This window comes from Filicampus tigris, chromosome 3 (assembly GCF_054856515.1).
Source record: "Filicampus tigris isolate MCC_2025a chromosome 3, RoL_Ftig_1.0, whole genome shotgun sequence".
Lineage (NCBI taxonomy): Eukaryota > Metazoa > Chordata > Actinopteri > Syngnathiformes > Syngnathidae > Filicampus > Filicampus tigris.
The window spans coordinates 21,402,055-21,418,888 of NC_141219.1; the positions used below are offsets into that span (position 1 = coordinate 21,402,055).

At 40.5% G+C, this 16,834-nt stretch overlaps 2 protein-coding genes across 4 annotated transcripts in view; both read left to right on the plus strand.

The window, feature by feature from the left end:
• The first annotated feature begins 1,712 nt into the window (after nt 1-1,712).
• On the plus strand, nt 1,713-11,481 carry LOC147150262 (immunoglobulin-like domain-containing receptor 1). Of its 2 annotated transcripts, XM_086026703.1 has the most exons (10): nt 1,713-1,820; nt 1,912-1,994; nt 3,882-4,052; nt 4,282-4,431; nt 5,410-5,529; nt 5,633-5,779; nt 7,594-7,719; nt 7,795-7,976; nt 9,783-10,400; nt 10,522-11,481. In XM_086026703.1, the coding sequence occupies exons 2-10, from the start codon at nt 1,949-1,951 to the stop codon at nt 10,558-10,560; spliced, it is 1,599 nt and encodes a 532-aa protein (XP_085882829.1). In that variant the 5' UTR covers nt 1,713-1,820; nt 1,912-1,948; the 3' UTR covers nt 10,561-11,481. The 2 variants fall into 2 exon arrangements, with proteins under 2 accessions (XP_085882829.1, XP_085882828.1); XM_086026702.1 differs by having other exon boundaries at nt 1,725-1,994.
• A 1,074-nt stretch (nt 11,482-12,555) lies between these two features.
• tmem39a (transmembrane protein 39A) overlaps nt 12,556-16,834 on the plus strand; it is a 23,343-nt gene continuing 19,064 nt past the window's right edge. The window contains exon 1 of one of the 2 annotated variants that reach the window (XM_086025349.1): nt 12,556-12,893. The gene's annotated coding sequence lies outside the window, so the exon portion shown is untranslated. The remainder of the gene's footprint in view (nt 12,894-16,834) is intronic. The other variant, XM_086025350.1, reaches the window with a different exon arrangement.

The window sequence follows — 16,834 nt, forward strand, 5'->3', positions numbered from 1 at the left end:
ATACATAAGCATAAGCAGCAGAAGTCATACAGAAGTCAATTCGTAATCTAGTATAGGCAATCATTATCAGATCATTTTGACTGTACATATTATGTGTTCATGGAACATAAACAGTATGTAGGATGACATTTAGAAGAATTGCGCTTAGGTTGTCTGTGTGTCAGATGGGAGGTAAGGCCAGTGACCACTCCGCTCATGCTTACAGATTTTGTTTGGAATGCAGTTGAGCAACTCCCTGCACGAGATCATAATGTCATGATTCAGCATACAAATGTGAATAGAATGTTGAGGAGAATAGAAGTCTCTTTTGAATATGTATTTGATCTGTAAAAACGTACAAATGAAAAGTCGAATGATATCTGAAACTACATTGCCTGACACTAAGGAGGTGACATTTGGCCTAAAGGTAAACAGAATTTTGTATTGCCGACAACTAGCAGCATGTGTTAAGACCTGTAGAGTAAAAAACAACAACAACAACAACAAACTCATCTGGATTGTGTAGACTTGGGGAAAATGCACAAGAAGTGGAGGGCAGAGGAGGAGGAGGGCATGCAGTTACTTAACTGTATTTTACTTGTCCATACAAATATTTGCTTGGCTGTTCGTATAATCGCTGGTTTAGACTGACACCTAGTGGCTTTGTTGAGAAGGGGTTTGTTCAGAGATGGCAAAAGAACTCAGTGTGTTGAAAAAAGACGCCACTTAAAGTAGAATTACTGATTCAACAGTTCAACTTCTTTACATAAGTCAAGGTAAAAAAGTATTGACTCTTAAACAAATAAAGTATAAAAGTAAAAATTAATTTTAGAAATACATATACGTGTGTTAAAAACGGCTGGTAAAGAATAGCCTATTCGTTCAACTTCTTTAGTAAAAGTAAACAAGTAATAAAAGTGCAAATGATTATTTTCCTGTTAATTCTATACAATATTGCATTTTGGGAAGTTGGCATAGCAAGCCCCCAAAAAACTCTGCACACTATTTTTTTTTACAATTAATTTAATTAGATTTCAATTGCGTTTGACTCAACTGCTCTATACGTTACGTCATGCCGTCATCTGCTGATGTAAAAAAGAGTGCAGTACTTTGGATTCTTTAAGAACTGTTTGGTTTTAAACATTTATTGTAGTATTACCCCTCCCACATTAAGTACAATTTGTCTACGTAACGTAACGTAATACGTAACTGAATAAAGTCTCAGTGTTAAAAGTTCAAACTGTGCATAATGTCACAGTGGTTTATATATATATATATATATATATATATATATATATATATATATATATATATATATATATGTATGTATACAGACACACACACACAAACACTTACTTGCTTGCTTTTGATTAGAAATTTGCCCTTACTGTTACTGTATTTTAATGTTGTCATTGTGGTGGCAATTGGTTGGAGTGCTAAGTTGTTGTTTTTAGTAGTACTTGGTATCAGGAGTTGCAAAACCAGTGCTGTAACCCAAGGTACTACAATTAATTTTCCAAAATGAGAGAAAAAAAAATCACCGGTAAAAAATATGCATGGTAAATTTATTCTCGACAAAAATATGATTTGTAAAAAAATAAGGAGATGGGATGAAGAAGACATTCTCATATTTTTATTTGATTTTATTCTTATGAAATTACGAATTTTCTTCTAGAAATACATATATACTTGTAGCAATAAAAAATACAACCTTATTCTACCAAACACAGTGACGCGTGACGCTCCGCACACTGCGCACAGGAAGCGTTCACCTGTTTCAGGGCGTGGTCTACTGGCTGAGCTGTGACTTCACTTCAATCCCATACGCCAACATACAAGAGGTCCCAACGACTAGTTGCTGTTAAATACAGTTTGAAACAACCTCTTGTTAATACTTTTTTTTCGCATTTTCTACTTGATTTCCTGCTCAAGATATAGTCTTCAATCGTGACAGCGGCGTTTTCACACCATGCGGCGATTATTAGCCGCCGCCATCCTCTCGTCGCTACTGAAAGGTACAGAAAACTTTCTCTTTCTTTATGTCGAATTCGAATGTTGTGTTTGTTTGTTTTATTATTCTTTCATTTCAAGTAAATCTGTTCAATGGGTGAACATTCAACCGGTTCAGGGTACTCTAACATTTATTTTTTAGTTTTTGCATTGCACGTGATGTGAGCTGCTTTATCTAATCATGAGGATCCTTTTGTAAATATAACTGAAACAATTTAGAGTGACTTTTATGATTGCATTTCTGAAGTATGTTTTATATGTGTGTGCGTGTAGCATCCCACGATAGATTTAAAAGAACTCATTTCGGAGCTTACTGGTTTCATCCCACTCACCTTGATGTCTGTTGGCTAGTTTCACTTCCTGTGGCTTTGTCTCTGTCACCTGTTTTTCTGGTTGGTCCACTATGAGATGAGCTCCCTGTTGTTTTAGCAAAACACTCACTGTTGAATTCTTACCATACTCCATTTTATTTTGCTCTAAATAGGTTTGCAAAAGGCCAGGAATTTTCAGGAAACTTTCCATGGGAATTAACGAGAATTTGGGAAAATAAATGGAAATAAACCAGGGGTTTACCAAATTGAAGGCTTGCTTTTAATACAGAACTTAAATATAGTGTGGGGCAAATATATTTTAGTACAATCAGAACTAAATTAATCAGATTCCATGCAAGTATAGTGGTATCTTGAATTACAATGTTAATTCAAAACCATGACCCGCCCCAAAAAAACTAAATTGCAACAGGATTTTTAATAGGGAAAAATAGGACACGGCACTCTAGTAACTACATCCAAACATACAGTAATAACATTATTAAGCAGAATATAAAGAATTAAACCGTTTTCACATCATGAACTCATGCTTTAAATCACAGGTGTCCAACTCAAAGCCTTGGGCTGGATCCGGCCCATCATTTTATGTGGCCCGTGAAGGCAAATCATGTGTGTTGACTTGACATATTTCTTTCAAATTGCCTTCACTTTTAACACTACATATGAGATATTGCAAGTATTTGTTACCAATCCCTCCTTTAAAATACATTGAAAAATAGTTGAACAAACTATTTACTGGCTTGTGATTTCAGAACTAGTGATTCGTCAATTTGTTGTGTATATGTGTGAATATAGGGCGATCATATGGGTTCACAGTCGTACGAGGGATACCAAAACCGTGATGTGTCACAAAAATTTGAGACAAAAATGAGTTTAACATCTCTGCTTTAATTCATATACATTGTGTGTGCTTCAGCCACTAGTATAATAAATATACAAAATATATTATCGAAGAAGGTGGTCACAACTAAGCTTCGTAAGTAATATTTTTCATCTGTAGCGTTTTGCATTGTGTCTTATTGTAAGGTAAAGTTACGTAGTTTGTTTGGTCAAATACACAATATGTGATTCTCTTAGTTTTATGTTTAGACTTACAATAAATCTCAACTGGGAGTGGCAATAAACGAGCTTGAAGTAAGCACACTCTGCTTCTTATATAGGTCATAACACAAATTGTTGTTTGCAACACAAGGAAAAACTTGGCCAATGACAGGTTGAGCCTAAAACCTATAAATTGGGTCGCTTGTAAGTTGTGATGCCCCTGTACTGTAATGCCCTCACATGTGGGCAAGGAGCGCGCTCTCAATTGCATGATTGTCTGCTTTTGATTAAACAAAATGTTTATATTCATGCTTTCCATTAAACCACCCTCAATTCCCAGTTAACTGCCATTGAAAGTTTGCAAGTCTGAGTATTTCCAAAATTCCCCGGCTTAACTTTCCATACCACAGACTTTCTACGCCATGACCTTTATATGTGGCAGACAGACTAGCCCACACTTACCATTCATATGAAGCATGATGACCTACTGTATGTAACTGTGTGTTTGGCGTGCCTCTCCAGTGTCGCTGTGTATTCAGGTGATCGTCTCCCAGCAGGAGCGCAGCACTGCTCTTTTTGCCTCTGTGATCCTGCGCTGCGACTTCTCTACATCTGCAAGCCTCCAGGATGTGCTGGTCACCTGGAGGTTTAAGTCCTTCTGTAAGGACCCTGTACTGGAGTACTACTCCACATGTAAGAGATTTTTATTTTTTAAATCTGTGAGGCTTTTAGAAAGCCTTTTGAGCATTTATACGGTATTCTTGATGTCCAGATTAAGGTCCATGTACTAGTATACACTGTCACTAGTAATTTTTTGAGTAGTGTATTACACTATGTTCCTTGTGTGCAAGTTCAGCATTGACATGTGTAGGTTTGATCATTGTAACACATGAACCTCTCCTTTGTATGCGTGTGTGTGCAGCTTATCAGTCGGCACTGCAGTTGGGCCAGGACCCTGCTAACGACTGTCCCGATCGCCAGCGCACAATTCGTACCGTGATTCAGAAGAGAGGAAACAATGAGGCCATACGCGGATCAGAATACCGTGATCGCAAGATCTCAATCCAAGACAGTGAGTTCATACCACAGCATGCTTGCTTTTGAGAATGTATCTTGAATAACAAATAATTGTCTGAACGCCTAAGAGCGTGTACGTGTTATTCTTCCACATTTTTCCACCGTTTCAAACCTTTTCAAGTTTAACAATTTCACTTCATTAAGGACATTCAGGCAAAATTTTTCCACACTCCCCAAATTCCCATATCTTCCAGAATTTTACATTTTCCACTGCCCAAAACAAATTCACGTGAATGAGAAATTCGGCCAAAATACTGAGAAGAAAAACATTTGAACATGCATAACATTTGAACAAATATAGTACCCGTCTATAGGCCGTTCCGCCTCTGATTTTAAATCGTTGGCGAGTCCGACTAAACTGACACTAACCCCCCCCCCGCAAAAACAACCCCCCACCCCACCTCCGCTGCACAATATTGCGCTTTGGAAGCCTGTTCCCAGCCGAGTCCCTCACTCAAATCGGTCCCCCAAGCAACAACAACTCACCATTTTCCTCCCCGCTCGTCGCCAATGAAGCCTCGCCGCGAAAAATAGACTAATGACGCACTGCAGACGAATGGCGGACTAAATAAAAGGGTTTACGTTTATATACTTAATCCGTCTATTTTTAAGATTTTGCCGTCATTTGTCAACCGTCAGCAAAACGGGCGTCCGTCAGTGACCGATAGACGGACCGGTCCGTCACATAGACGGAATGCCCAGCTGTGGTTCACAGCATTCCCACAATTAAGAAGAGTGGTAGCAGTTTTAGTATATACTGTCTTGAATCATTTCTGCTGTATAATAATACCAGAAACGGGTGCCCGATAGCATTATTCTCTCAAGGTTTTCTATAGTACAGTAAGTATCAACACAAAATGGGTCAATTATTGTTACTTCAGTAATGCCAAAATGGCTCATGAAGCCAATGCCTTTCAACTGCCTGTTAACTATGATGGCTTCTAACCTCAACTGTGTTTGTATGTCTGTGCAGAGGCTGATCTGGTCATCAATGAGGTGATGTGGTGGGACAACGGTGTGTACTTTTGTTCAGTTGATGCAGCTGGAGACACCACTGGAGACTCTGACAAAGAAGTCAAACTTATTGTTTATCGTAAGAAAACCTTTTGTATGATATCCCGTGACATGTTACAATGTGTATTCCTTCCTATGTACTGTGGATTAGTGAGATGTGACTATTCCTCCTTCTCCCTCAGATTGGTTAACCGTGCTCTTCATCATCATCGGAGCTCTCCTGCTCATCATCTTATTTGGCATCTGCTGCTGCCAGTGTTGTCCTCAGATATGTTGTTGCTACGTGCGCTGTCCCTGCTGCCCACAGCAGTGCTGCTGCCCGGAAAAAGGTAGCAGGGCTTGGGATTCTTTCATGGAAACGTAAAAGTAGATGTCAACCCAAAAATGTTCTTTACAATAATATATTCTATGCGCCTACACTAGTCTAAACACGGCATTCTGATTAATATTGCATTTGTGGAATATGAGTTGAGCAACAAAATCCACCTGTCTTTGCCATCTCAGGGGGCGGCCATTTTGTCATTTTCTGTTGCCTTAAAATGACATCACAGTTGCTCAGGGCTCAGGTAACAAACAATCACGGCTCATCTGTTTTCTGTAGCTGAGCTATGATTGGTTGTTACCTGAGCCCTGAGCAACTGTGATGTCATTTTCAGTTGACAGCAAGTGACAAAATGGCCACCCCTTGAGATGGACAAAAACAGGTGGGTTTTACTACTTATATTCCACAAACAAAATGTCCATCAGAATGTCATGTTTAGACTAGTGGAACTGGACAGGACACATTATTGTAAAGAAAATTTTGGGGTTGACTCCCCCTTTAAATTTGGATTAAAAGGAAGTCATTTGTTCGCAAGAGATTAAATGAAATTCTGCGATATGGACCATATAAAAAATAATAATAGTTTTAGCCCTCCCACGCGCTTTAAACACATTAAACTGCCACTGCATTGACTCACTGCAGTGACACCTGATTGAGCCAAAACTCACTCAGTGCAACCGCATCATCAAAAGTACAAATGTTTCATTCATTTCATTACATAGTTGACATGATGCCACAGAATATCTCCTGAAAGTCTTTTGATTCAAATTTTCTTGGTTTTATACCGTAAGGCAAGGCTTTCATGAAATTACTTCAAGAAATCTTCTTGTTGACACATCATTAACATAATGTCAGGACAGGCTGTTATATATATTTTTTGTTTTATATTTTTTGACTCTATTGTAATAAAAGGAAATAATTCATACATCCTTGAGCCTGAACAGGATAAGCAGTATTAGAAATGGATGGCTGATTCATGTCTTTATATCTCGCTACGTCTCTATCTCTGCCTATAAATTATTAATACCCACCCATAAATACAGTTTACTTTTTTCCTCAAGAGTCAGAGGTGGGTAGAGTAACCAAAAATTGTGCTCGAGTCAGAATACTGTTAATTTAAAATAATGTCTCAAGTAAAATGTCCTCTAAAGTGAGTAAGTGTCAGTACTCAGTGAAAAAACAGCTTAAGTAGCCTCCTACATAACTGGTGAGTAACTTATTGATATATTTCCTTTAAAATCAGCATGAATGTCAAATTGACAAAATATGAAATGGGAAGATGCAGCTTCAAATATTGCCCAGCAATATCACTTTAACTAAAACAAAATATTTTGTATTAAATCTTTATAAAATAACACAGAAAGGCAAATTCATCCACAACAAATGGTCATGAATTGACTTATTTACACTCATAAAACAATACAATAGTTCATCAGGAAAACGTTACATCGAAAACTGCAAAATGTTTTCTCAAGTTTGAAGTAGAGTTCTTGTGGGTTGAAACTTGACCATTTCTAGTTGCACACAAATGACCGCATGCCTCAGCTGTTCTTTTTCATAATCTGTAAACATGTCATGCCTCTTCAGACTGCAAACATACACGCATTTTTTTTCCTGCCATGCTTCGGATGAATTAGTCACTTTGAAAATGTTACTCAATTAAATGTAATGGAGTAAAATGTTACCACAAAACTCTGCCCGCAGTTAAAGATATTCTTTGACTTGACTTATGGTGATGTGTTTTGGCTACATACAAAATGTCCCCAGGAGTCATTCCTGTGCTTGTAGATTCCAAAATTCATTACTATGTTTGTCTTTCAGCGGTAATGCAGCATCGTATGATGAAGGATGCTCAGAGGGCCATGGCTCCGTGGATGGGAGGACAGCCTGTGTATGGACCAATGAGCCAGGTTTCCTCCGCTCAAATGAACCCACTGCTATACGCAGGTACAACTCACACTGCCAGGAAGATACTTTAGATTTTGTACTTTGTTAATTTGGGATGGTGATTTGTCCCAATAGGATCCATGTCAGGGAAGAGCATGCCTATGAAGCCCATGCCACTTCCGCCACCCCATTCCTCAGCTTACAGCGTACCGGCCCCTAGTATCCACGGCAACCACACACCTGCCAACCCCAATCACATGCTTGACTACATGGAGAGTCAGGTGAGGGGGTTGGACATGTCTAGTCCGCTGCTTCAGGTATGTACTGTGCTCTTATTGTTACCTTAACCAAAGTCTTACAAACAGTCATCTCAAGACCCTAATTAGCAATTTGGTTAGTCAGCTGAGACCCAGATTTGCATAAATAAATTGACGTTGCATACATCCATCCATCCATTGTCGATGCCGCTTATCCTCACAAGGGTCGCGGGGCGTGCTGGAGCCTATCCCAGCTGTCTTCGGGCAGTAGGCGGGGGACACCCTGAATTGGTTGCCAGCCAATCGCAGGGCACACAGAGACAAACATCCGCACTCACAATCACATCTAGGGGGAATTTAGAGAGTCCAATCAATTTACCATGCACGTTTTTTGGGAGGAAACCGGAGTACCCGGAGAAAACCCACGCAGGCACGGGGAGAACATGCAAACTCCACACAGGGAGGCCGGGGCCGGGATCGAACCCACGACCTCTGAACTGTGAGGCGGACATGCTAATCAGTCGACCACATTGCATACAGTAAACCACTATTTATTGTGGGGGATGTTATCCAGACCCACCTGCAGTATATTTTTATAATAGTTTAAACCCATCCCACACATTTTTAAAAAATGCAAGTGTATTAAAACACATTTCATTCATGGCTGTTCTCACTTGTATAACATCATTTTGAGGAAACTGAAAGAAGACTCTTTCCCTTGCATAATTTTTCAAGTCAGAGGTAAAGTGTGCTTGCAAGATGTTAACACTAGGAGTATGAGAGCAGTCATTTTCACTGTTTTCAAACTTTGATGTGTTATTACTCTGCGTATATAGATGTAAGATGTTCCTGGCCTCTTGACTTTTGCTAATTCTTTATATATTTCATTACCATGGTGCAATTTCATGGTATTAAACAAGATAAAAATAGTTACGAGTCATTATTCCTTTAACTACAGCATGCCAGTCAATTTGACGTTTCTACTTACCCTTGCACATGTTGCGCTGGGACGGCGCCGTCGGGTTTCTATAGTAACAACCAGTTGCATTGAGAAACGCTGCTGGTCACCATGATCAATTTAAAAAAATAATCTTATAGAGTAGAGGAGGCGTTACATCTGCTTCAAAATATTGATGAGTCTGAGGATGAATTGCTCGGAGGACACACAGCGAGCCAGAGAAAAAAAAAAAAAAGTCCCCCTGCGCGGGCTCCTCGAGGAGCTGTGTCTCGTGTAGTATAAAAGGCTGTTAGGTGTGATAGTCATGACGTTGTTGGTAGTGCATGCCAGACAGTCGAAATGAATAAAATAATGAGCCTATGTGGTGCTTGTTGACATAATTCCCACATGGAAAAAAAAAAAAGTTCCGGGGTGCGATCGGGATGGAGTTGTTTTGAGTGCCGTACTTTGGATTTACTACCTCTTGTTCGAAGTGAAGTGCAGTGAAGCCGTTTGTGACACGCTTCTCCTTTTCTTCAGCTCCAAACCAGCTGTATTTTATAACAATTGACACGCACGCAGCGCGAGAGCCGCACGGCGCTCCACTGTGATATAGCAGGGGTGCTTGATAATCAGTTAAATTTACTTAGAATGTCCGCAATCCAATTAAAACTGACCAGACTCCCTTTTCAGGTCCTGACCTGGGAAGCCTAGTGTAAACGCTAATATTTCTCTTAGCTGATGAATTTATCCAACAACCCAGTATCGGTAACTTTTCTGAGTAGTGTATGTTTATGGTGCTGTAACTGGAAACCTATGACATGTAGAAACCTATCACTTGTGTGCAGAATCTTCTCTTTGTTGCTATTTAACCCCCCCCCCCTCTTTTTTTTTTTTTTTTTTTAAATAAATAATCTTACTGCCATCAGGCTCAGCCGCCTCCACCCCCCCACATGACACAGCTTCCACCTACCCCCCAGCACATGCCCATCAGCGTCCCCTTTTCAGCGGGACCTCCCAGCATGATATCTGGCCTCGGTGACGTGCCCTCAGAACGCCGTATCATCACCCTCCCGCCGATACGTGAGCCGGGCCGAGTGCCGCCCCCCGCGCCTAAGACGCGCCCTCCAAGCTCCAGCGACAGCAGCCATGGCGGTTTTGGATCCCGCGGGGAGCGTGGGACACCAGGTCGCCGCTATCCCTCACCTACGAGGTCCAGAGGCATTCCGAGGAGCTACAGCGAGGAGTCACTGGATGGACGGCCGCGTGGCGGGGTACGAGGAGGCATGGACCGCCCTCGATCCCGTTCCAGGGATGATCTCTTTGACAGCAGGTCCAGAGGAAACTACGCCCCACCGGGAGCAGGTCGGGCGAGAGGGTCCTGGAGCTCTGATGAAGCTGACAATAATCGGAGAGGAGGAGGAGGAGGAGGAGGAGGGAGAAGAGGCGGCGGCGGCGGCGGCGGAGGCTGGGGTGAGAAACCTCCCAGCTACACTGAGTACGAACCTGGAAACAAACCAGGACCAAGGAGGAAGGAACGCTACTCTGTAAGAAAAACATTGCTTTAATTTAGTTGCAATTAATTAAAAAAAAAAACAACAACAAAAACGTCAGATTTTTCTGGCTGTGAGAAAAAAAAAGAATCTAAAGTTAGTGTATCTCTCTCAGGTTAGGAGCTCTCGCAGTGGCACCAGCGTCATCATCTGAACAGAGCTGTGAAACGCCCTTTGACCTCTGTTTCTGAACGCACGCACACTTCACTTGAACTGGGAGTTAGCAGCTTTGTTGTCAAACTCCTGGTCAATATGAAAGACCTTATTAACCATCAGGATGAAAACTGTGTGTTGCCCAATATGTGTCAGAAAATATATGAAATACGATAGTAAAATATTTGGCCTCATCTTAAACTTTAAGATACTTTGAGCCTTAAAGCGTCACACCTGGGAGCATAGAAATGCTTTACAATTGATGTCAAATGTATGAACGCCCTCTACTGGCTCATCAATGACATTAGACCATTGCTGAATGTTTGTGGCCTGTTGTTTATAATATGGAAAGATGTTTTGAGTATTTAGTCAATATCCTTGCTATCCATCTTAAGGTCCATGCACTAGTGTGTTTTTTTCCTCACTATTTAAAATGTTTTAGCGCACTAATAGAACAACTGTGTCTTACTAGTCATGTTTTTCCCACTACGCTTCCCACATTCGTATTCCATTAGCAACAGCTAGTAAATTGACTTTAAGATGGATATCGAGGATGTACCGCTCTCCGCTCTCCATAATTATTGAAGTTGGTGTTTTTAGAGTTGTCTTTGTTATTCTTTTCAGGAAGTGACCAACTTTCTTTATTAATGCCAAATAATAGAATGTTGTAGCTCTTAAAGGGCCAGTAGCGCTTGATCATGCACTCATCAAAATACTACAACTGTTACATATCTTGAGATTATTTAAAGCTACATAATGTTTGATTTATATTGTTTTTTGCTTTAATTTTGTGCAGTTGTCTCTGTGCAACCTTTCCTTATTTTTGTGCAGTTGTCTCTGTGAAACCTTGAATTACAAGGGTGAAGTTTTTTTTATAATCGTATGTAATAAAAGCCATTAAAGTGTAAATACATGACATACACATCTGTTTGATACATCATTTTGGGCAAAATCGACTGTTGTAATTATCAGGTTCCAATTTTATCTGTCCAACTTTTGAAGTGGTTCTTTTTTAAATTAGTAAAGTACATTTTTACATTGTGTAAGACAAAAATGTCTTATGAATGTAATTAAGTGTTTCCTCTACGTTAGCTCTGTATGAGTTTGCGTATAGCAAAACCTTCACAAAAAAGATATTCACTTTTTCTCAATTATTCATATTGGTGCGTAGCAACCTTCACAAATAAGCTCTTCACTTTTTCTCAATCCTCATATTGGGTAAAACAAGTGTTGGCATAAGAGGGTTGTGCTACAAACAGAAAAATCCACGTTCATATGCTCGAACCCAAATTGTTTTCCCCCCTTCCCTAAACTGGAGGATGGAGTCCTGCCCCAATCCCGTCAGTATATGCCATGGCATTTACATCAGCACTAACATTTTGCACACTGATCACCAGGCAACTGATTACGCAAATTAATTTCAAACCACACTTTATTGTACTGCGTGTAGAAGACGTATATATGATATAAGATTTCGTATTATTAGTATGTGTTTTGTGGGGACTATACTCATGAAATGCACTAATGAAAAGCTCACATACACTGGTTTGATTTCCTCTAGCGTATACAGTGTAAAATAAAACGAACATTCATATATTTGGATCTATCTACTGTGCACTGAATTGACTGACTCAAGGTTCTTTGGGGATCGAGTGATGTTCGAGTTTAAGTAACTTATCGATGACATTATTGATATATTTTTCAACACAGGACAGCCGTTAACAACCTTAAAATTGTACGTTATTCTTGTGTCTTTAATTACATTTCAGAGTATGTATTTTTATTTTTTTTTACTTGCGTTGTATCGGTGCTTAACCAGACCCCCCCCCGCCCCCAAGTCTCTATACTGATTTAAAAAAAATTCGCTTAGCTCGTTTAGCTCTCAAAGTATAACCATTAAAAATACAGCAGTGCCTCTCCAAAAGTACAGAATTTGTGTTACCACCACTAATATCGTATGGTGGTGGTGACTTTAAACGCAACAGTTTTTTATTCGGAACTGTGCATGATTCATGTCGCGCATTGATGACGTCCCACAGAGGCGGTGCGGGTTTGCCACGTCGGTCTCTGTGAAATGCATTTACACAGTTGCTCCTCGCAGCTTTGGGCTTAACTTTTTTGAAAAACACGCCTTTTTCTTTCCAACACGGACTGACCGGGGACCGCACCAGCTTGTACGGAACCACCGTAGCTCATCTCTACGGTGCTGCGTTTGATCTTATTGGAGTAAAAAGGAGGCGGAGGAATGCTCGGTTCCGTCTGGACTCGTCCGGCTGGAAGCCACACAAGTGACTGATGCATCCTTGTTCACCTCACCCTCCCGTATGTTGTCGTGTGAGTAAAATGTGACTTTGCACAGCGCTTTAACTGCTCAAACAGTGTGTTCCAGACACACACACATTCACATATTTACCACATTTTTTAAGCTATTTGCTAAACTTCCTAACTCAACTGGCGTGTAAAAAAAATAATAGAAAAAGCATGCTGCCTGGTGTCATGATTGAGAAACGCCAGGTTTAGTTAATGCATGTCATAGTGGTGTTGTCAACATGAAATCAGACCACGTTTGTTTCAATTTTTAGACTTACATTTGCGAAACGTAAAGGGTTAACGTCTGAAAAAATGAGAAAATACTGCTATGCAATATTAGTTCCTGTTTTCTCCAGTGACTTTCAACTGAAAAGTTTCTCCTTTACGGTTTGTTTGTGTGTGTTCAATTGACAGATTTGGTCGTCAAATGCTTTAAAACAGTGGTTCTCAAACTTAAACTAAGCACAACCTCAAAAAATACTTATCTATCCAAGTGCTACTAGAATGGGCAAAATTAAAGTACTGCAACGTAGAAGGCCAAGTCTGAAAGTCTTAAAGACTTGAATGTAATGCCACGAAAGCTTGCATAAAAAAGCACTTCAATTCATTTGTACAACAAAGATTAACTCATTTACTGTTAGCAGTTTTTGCCCAGTTCCCCATATTCCCAGCCATTTTGAAGCATTTCCACCGATCTTTCAAGACCTACAGAGTATTGTGTTCTGTGACAATGAAAGCACCAAACTTACCAAAACCAACACTAGACTCTCTTCTTTGTTTCATAAGGAAAAACGTTTTTCTAGTAGGGGTGTTCTGATCAGGTTTTTATGCTGTAGGTTCTGATCATCCATGAGCCAGATGGGCAGATACATATTCCAATATCAATCACATTAATTAAGTGCGCACTTTAGAATTTTAAAGCTGCTCAGCTCACTAACCCTTATTTTAATTATAGATTAATCCGTCAATTATTTTTTTTCAATTAATTAAGAATTAGATTAAAAAAAACATTATCTCCACATTTTACAAAGGAGGACATTGTTTCAAATGAACTGTGCTGAAACTGCGCAAAAATACAATATAGAGTGATCCCTCATTCATCGCGGTTAATTGGGGGACAGAACCCGCCGCGATAAGAGAAACCCGCAAAGTAGAGTCGGATTTATGATTATTATTATTATTTTATATGATATTTATTGTACAGTTTTATTTTGGGGGATTTGCACCTCTGTTATGCTGTTTCGAACCCTGACATGGTTCCCACACTTCTAAACACTTGTTAAACAATCAATTTAACTATAAAAATGCAAAATGAAGAATATAGATACCAAGCTTGCAGGCTGTGATCAGAATTTAGCTTCGGCCCACCGCGGCAGCTGACGATCATGACGGAACGCTAAAAACTACGTTAAAGTTGTAATTTTTATCATAAAATTGACTTACTTTAACTAGAATGCCATAGTGTAATTTATCCAATCCTGCACTTTAAAACGCTTGTCCCCGTCATGACAAGTGAAAGTAAAAGCGGCCGCTTCTATTTTTTCCCTCATTCTTCTTCGTCTGCTTTTTCTTCTTCTTCTCCTCGTACTTCATTTAAAAAACGAAGAAAAGCATGGCCGCCGGGGGGGGGGACTATGCAACTTTATCTTTGCACAACAACATCAATAAAGTCCTTTGGATAAAATCCAACGCGGGATTGTAGTTAAGGTAAGCTGTTTTAGGACAACCTAAGACAAGTAACAAACACTTTCACACTTTATTTGGCGATGGCTTAAGTCGTCCGTGCCGCTGGCCGGCCGGGAGCGCGCAGCGCTGCACTCACATCTATAAACACAGCTGTTGTACTGTACTATCCGATTTTAACAAAACTCTATCAGAGTAAACACATCATTACAAATGCGGATGAGAAAGTATCCAGCTTGACTCTGACTAAATCAGAGGCACATTTGAACAGTGGACGAGACTAGCGAGAGGCTGCGATGATGCGCACCCAGTCAGCTCACGTACAGTACAGTGTGTGGAAAAAGTAAATCCACTTGTGCTCTCATTGGTCGATCTCGCGCTGGGAACCAGCCGCCGCCTTTTATGAGTGCCTGCGGGTATGTACAAAGCCTCAGAGTCAACTCATATCTGTGAAACAATGCGTCTTTCTGCAATATAGCTCCCGATATGGCTGTGTTGTTTCATTTTTAATTCATGAATGCTTCTGAAAAATCCGCAATGCACTGAGGGCGCGAAAGTTGAAGCGCGAAGTAGCGAGGGATCACTGTATTATGATTCAGTTACTGGTTTGGTCTAACATTGTGTCGTAAAGGCCTAGATAGATCAATCCAACATCGAACGACGGGGGGCGTCGGATTGCGGCGTCTGATTGAAGTAGCGAACGCCGTCATAACATCGGACCCTGTCGTTATGCGTCTAGTGGGTGTTTTAGCATGTTGAACCGGCATCGTAAGTCGTGACATTTGGTCACTCGGACTGGCTGTTAGGTAGCGAATCAGCGTAGGGTGCAAGAACAGGAAGTAATGAATGCGGATAAACAGTGAGCAAGCCTATGCTGCCTTAATTTTTTTACAAGTACAAGAGCGAAGTTGACAATGTAAGTATTGCACGATATTGTGTCAAGAGCGTGAGGGTTTTCTTTGCGTGGGAGTTCATCGTGAGCGAAAAATATAGCAGAATGCATTGTTTACGATTTTATATTCCGCCCCTGCCTATAGCTTTCCGGTTGGCTTTTTTTAACCATGAGGAATAGTGACTACCGCCACCGATGGTATGGAGGGGTAGTACATCTCATGCATGCGCAGAAGGTACTTAATGGTTAGCTGTCTGTCGTTGCGGTGTATTTTTCCAGCGCGATGTCCCGACAGTCGGCCTGACGTCACAGATGGTAAGCATCGGTCACAGTTGGCTGACGTCGGATTGGTCTATCTAGGCCTTTAAAGAGGAAGTCAACCCAAAAATTTTCTTTACAATATGCGCCTTCACTAGTCTAAACACACCGTTCTGATTAATATTGCATTTGTGGAATATGACGTTAGCAGCAAAATCCACCTGTTTTTAAACTCGGGGCAGCCATTTTGTCCCTTTCTGTTGACTGAAAATGACATCACAGTTGCTCCGAGCTCAGGTAATGACCAACCATGGCCTCAGCTTCAGAAAACAGGTGAACCGTGATTGGTCATTACCTGAGCCCCGAGTAACTATGATGTAATTTTCAGTCAACAGAAAGTGGCCGCGCTCTGAAATGGCTAAAAACGGGTGGATTTTAATTCTTAAGTCATATTCCACAAACACACTTTCAATCAAGAGTGCCACGTTTTAACTAGTGGGGCAACATAGAACATTTTCTTGTAAAGAATGTTTTGGCATCGCCTAACCATTACGAAGTTCCCATCTGCATATTTAGCCGACCCATGTGGTCCCAGTCGGTGCGAGTCAGCCAAGCGGCGTCGATAGGAGACTTAACCGGTACCACGTCACACGCAGGTGCAGCACAACTGACACACAGACAAGTAAAGAAAAATCAACAATAAAACAGTGTTACCTTTCTGTCCCACAGACGCAATGACATGCCCCATATTGTTTTTATTTACCGAACACCACGCTGTGTGTGTGCGTGTGTGTGTGTGTGTGGGGGTGTGTGGGTGTGTGTGTGTGTGTGTGTGTCTGTTATTTTTATTTGATATTTTTCTTTATTTGGCGGCGTGTCCGCATGTGACGTGTACGGGAGCTTCGTGACGGTTTGGCGATGCCCAGCTTTGATTATCAGTTCTTGTATTCTGGAGGCTTCAGCTCGTATCACACTTACCAATATAAGACTACTGCAAATCTTGATGAAAGGGCTCATAATATTTGGGGATGAAACATCTACATTAAAATTCTTCTAACACAATCACACTTGTTTACTTTTCTCATGAAAAGTGAAATGTAAGTAACTTGGAGTTGATATTCCCTCTGATAAG

What these genes read in the sequence shown, in the direction of transcription:
- LOC147150262 (XM_086026703.1), top strand. Translation starts at nt 1,949, where the DNA reads ATGCGGCGATTATTAGCCGCCGCCATCCTCTCGTCGCTACTGAAAG. An exon ending in GTGCTGCTGCCCGGAAAAAG is followed by an intron (nt 5,780 to 7,593) that starts GTAGCAGGGCTT and finishes TTTGTCTTTCAG; the next exon opens with CGGTAATGCAGCATCGTATG. An exon ending in TGTCTAGTCCGCTGCTTCAG is followed by an intron (nt 7,977 to 9,782) that starts GTATGTACTGTG and finishes TACTGCCATCAG; the next exon opens with GCTCAGCCGCCTCCACCCCC.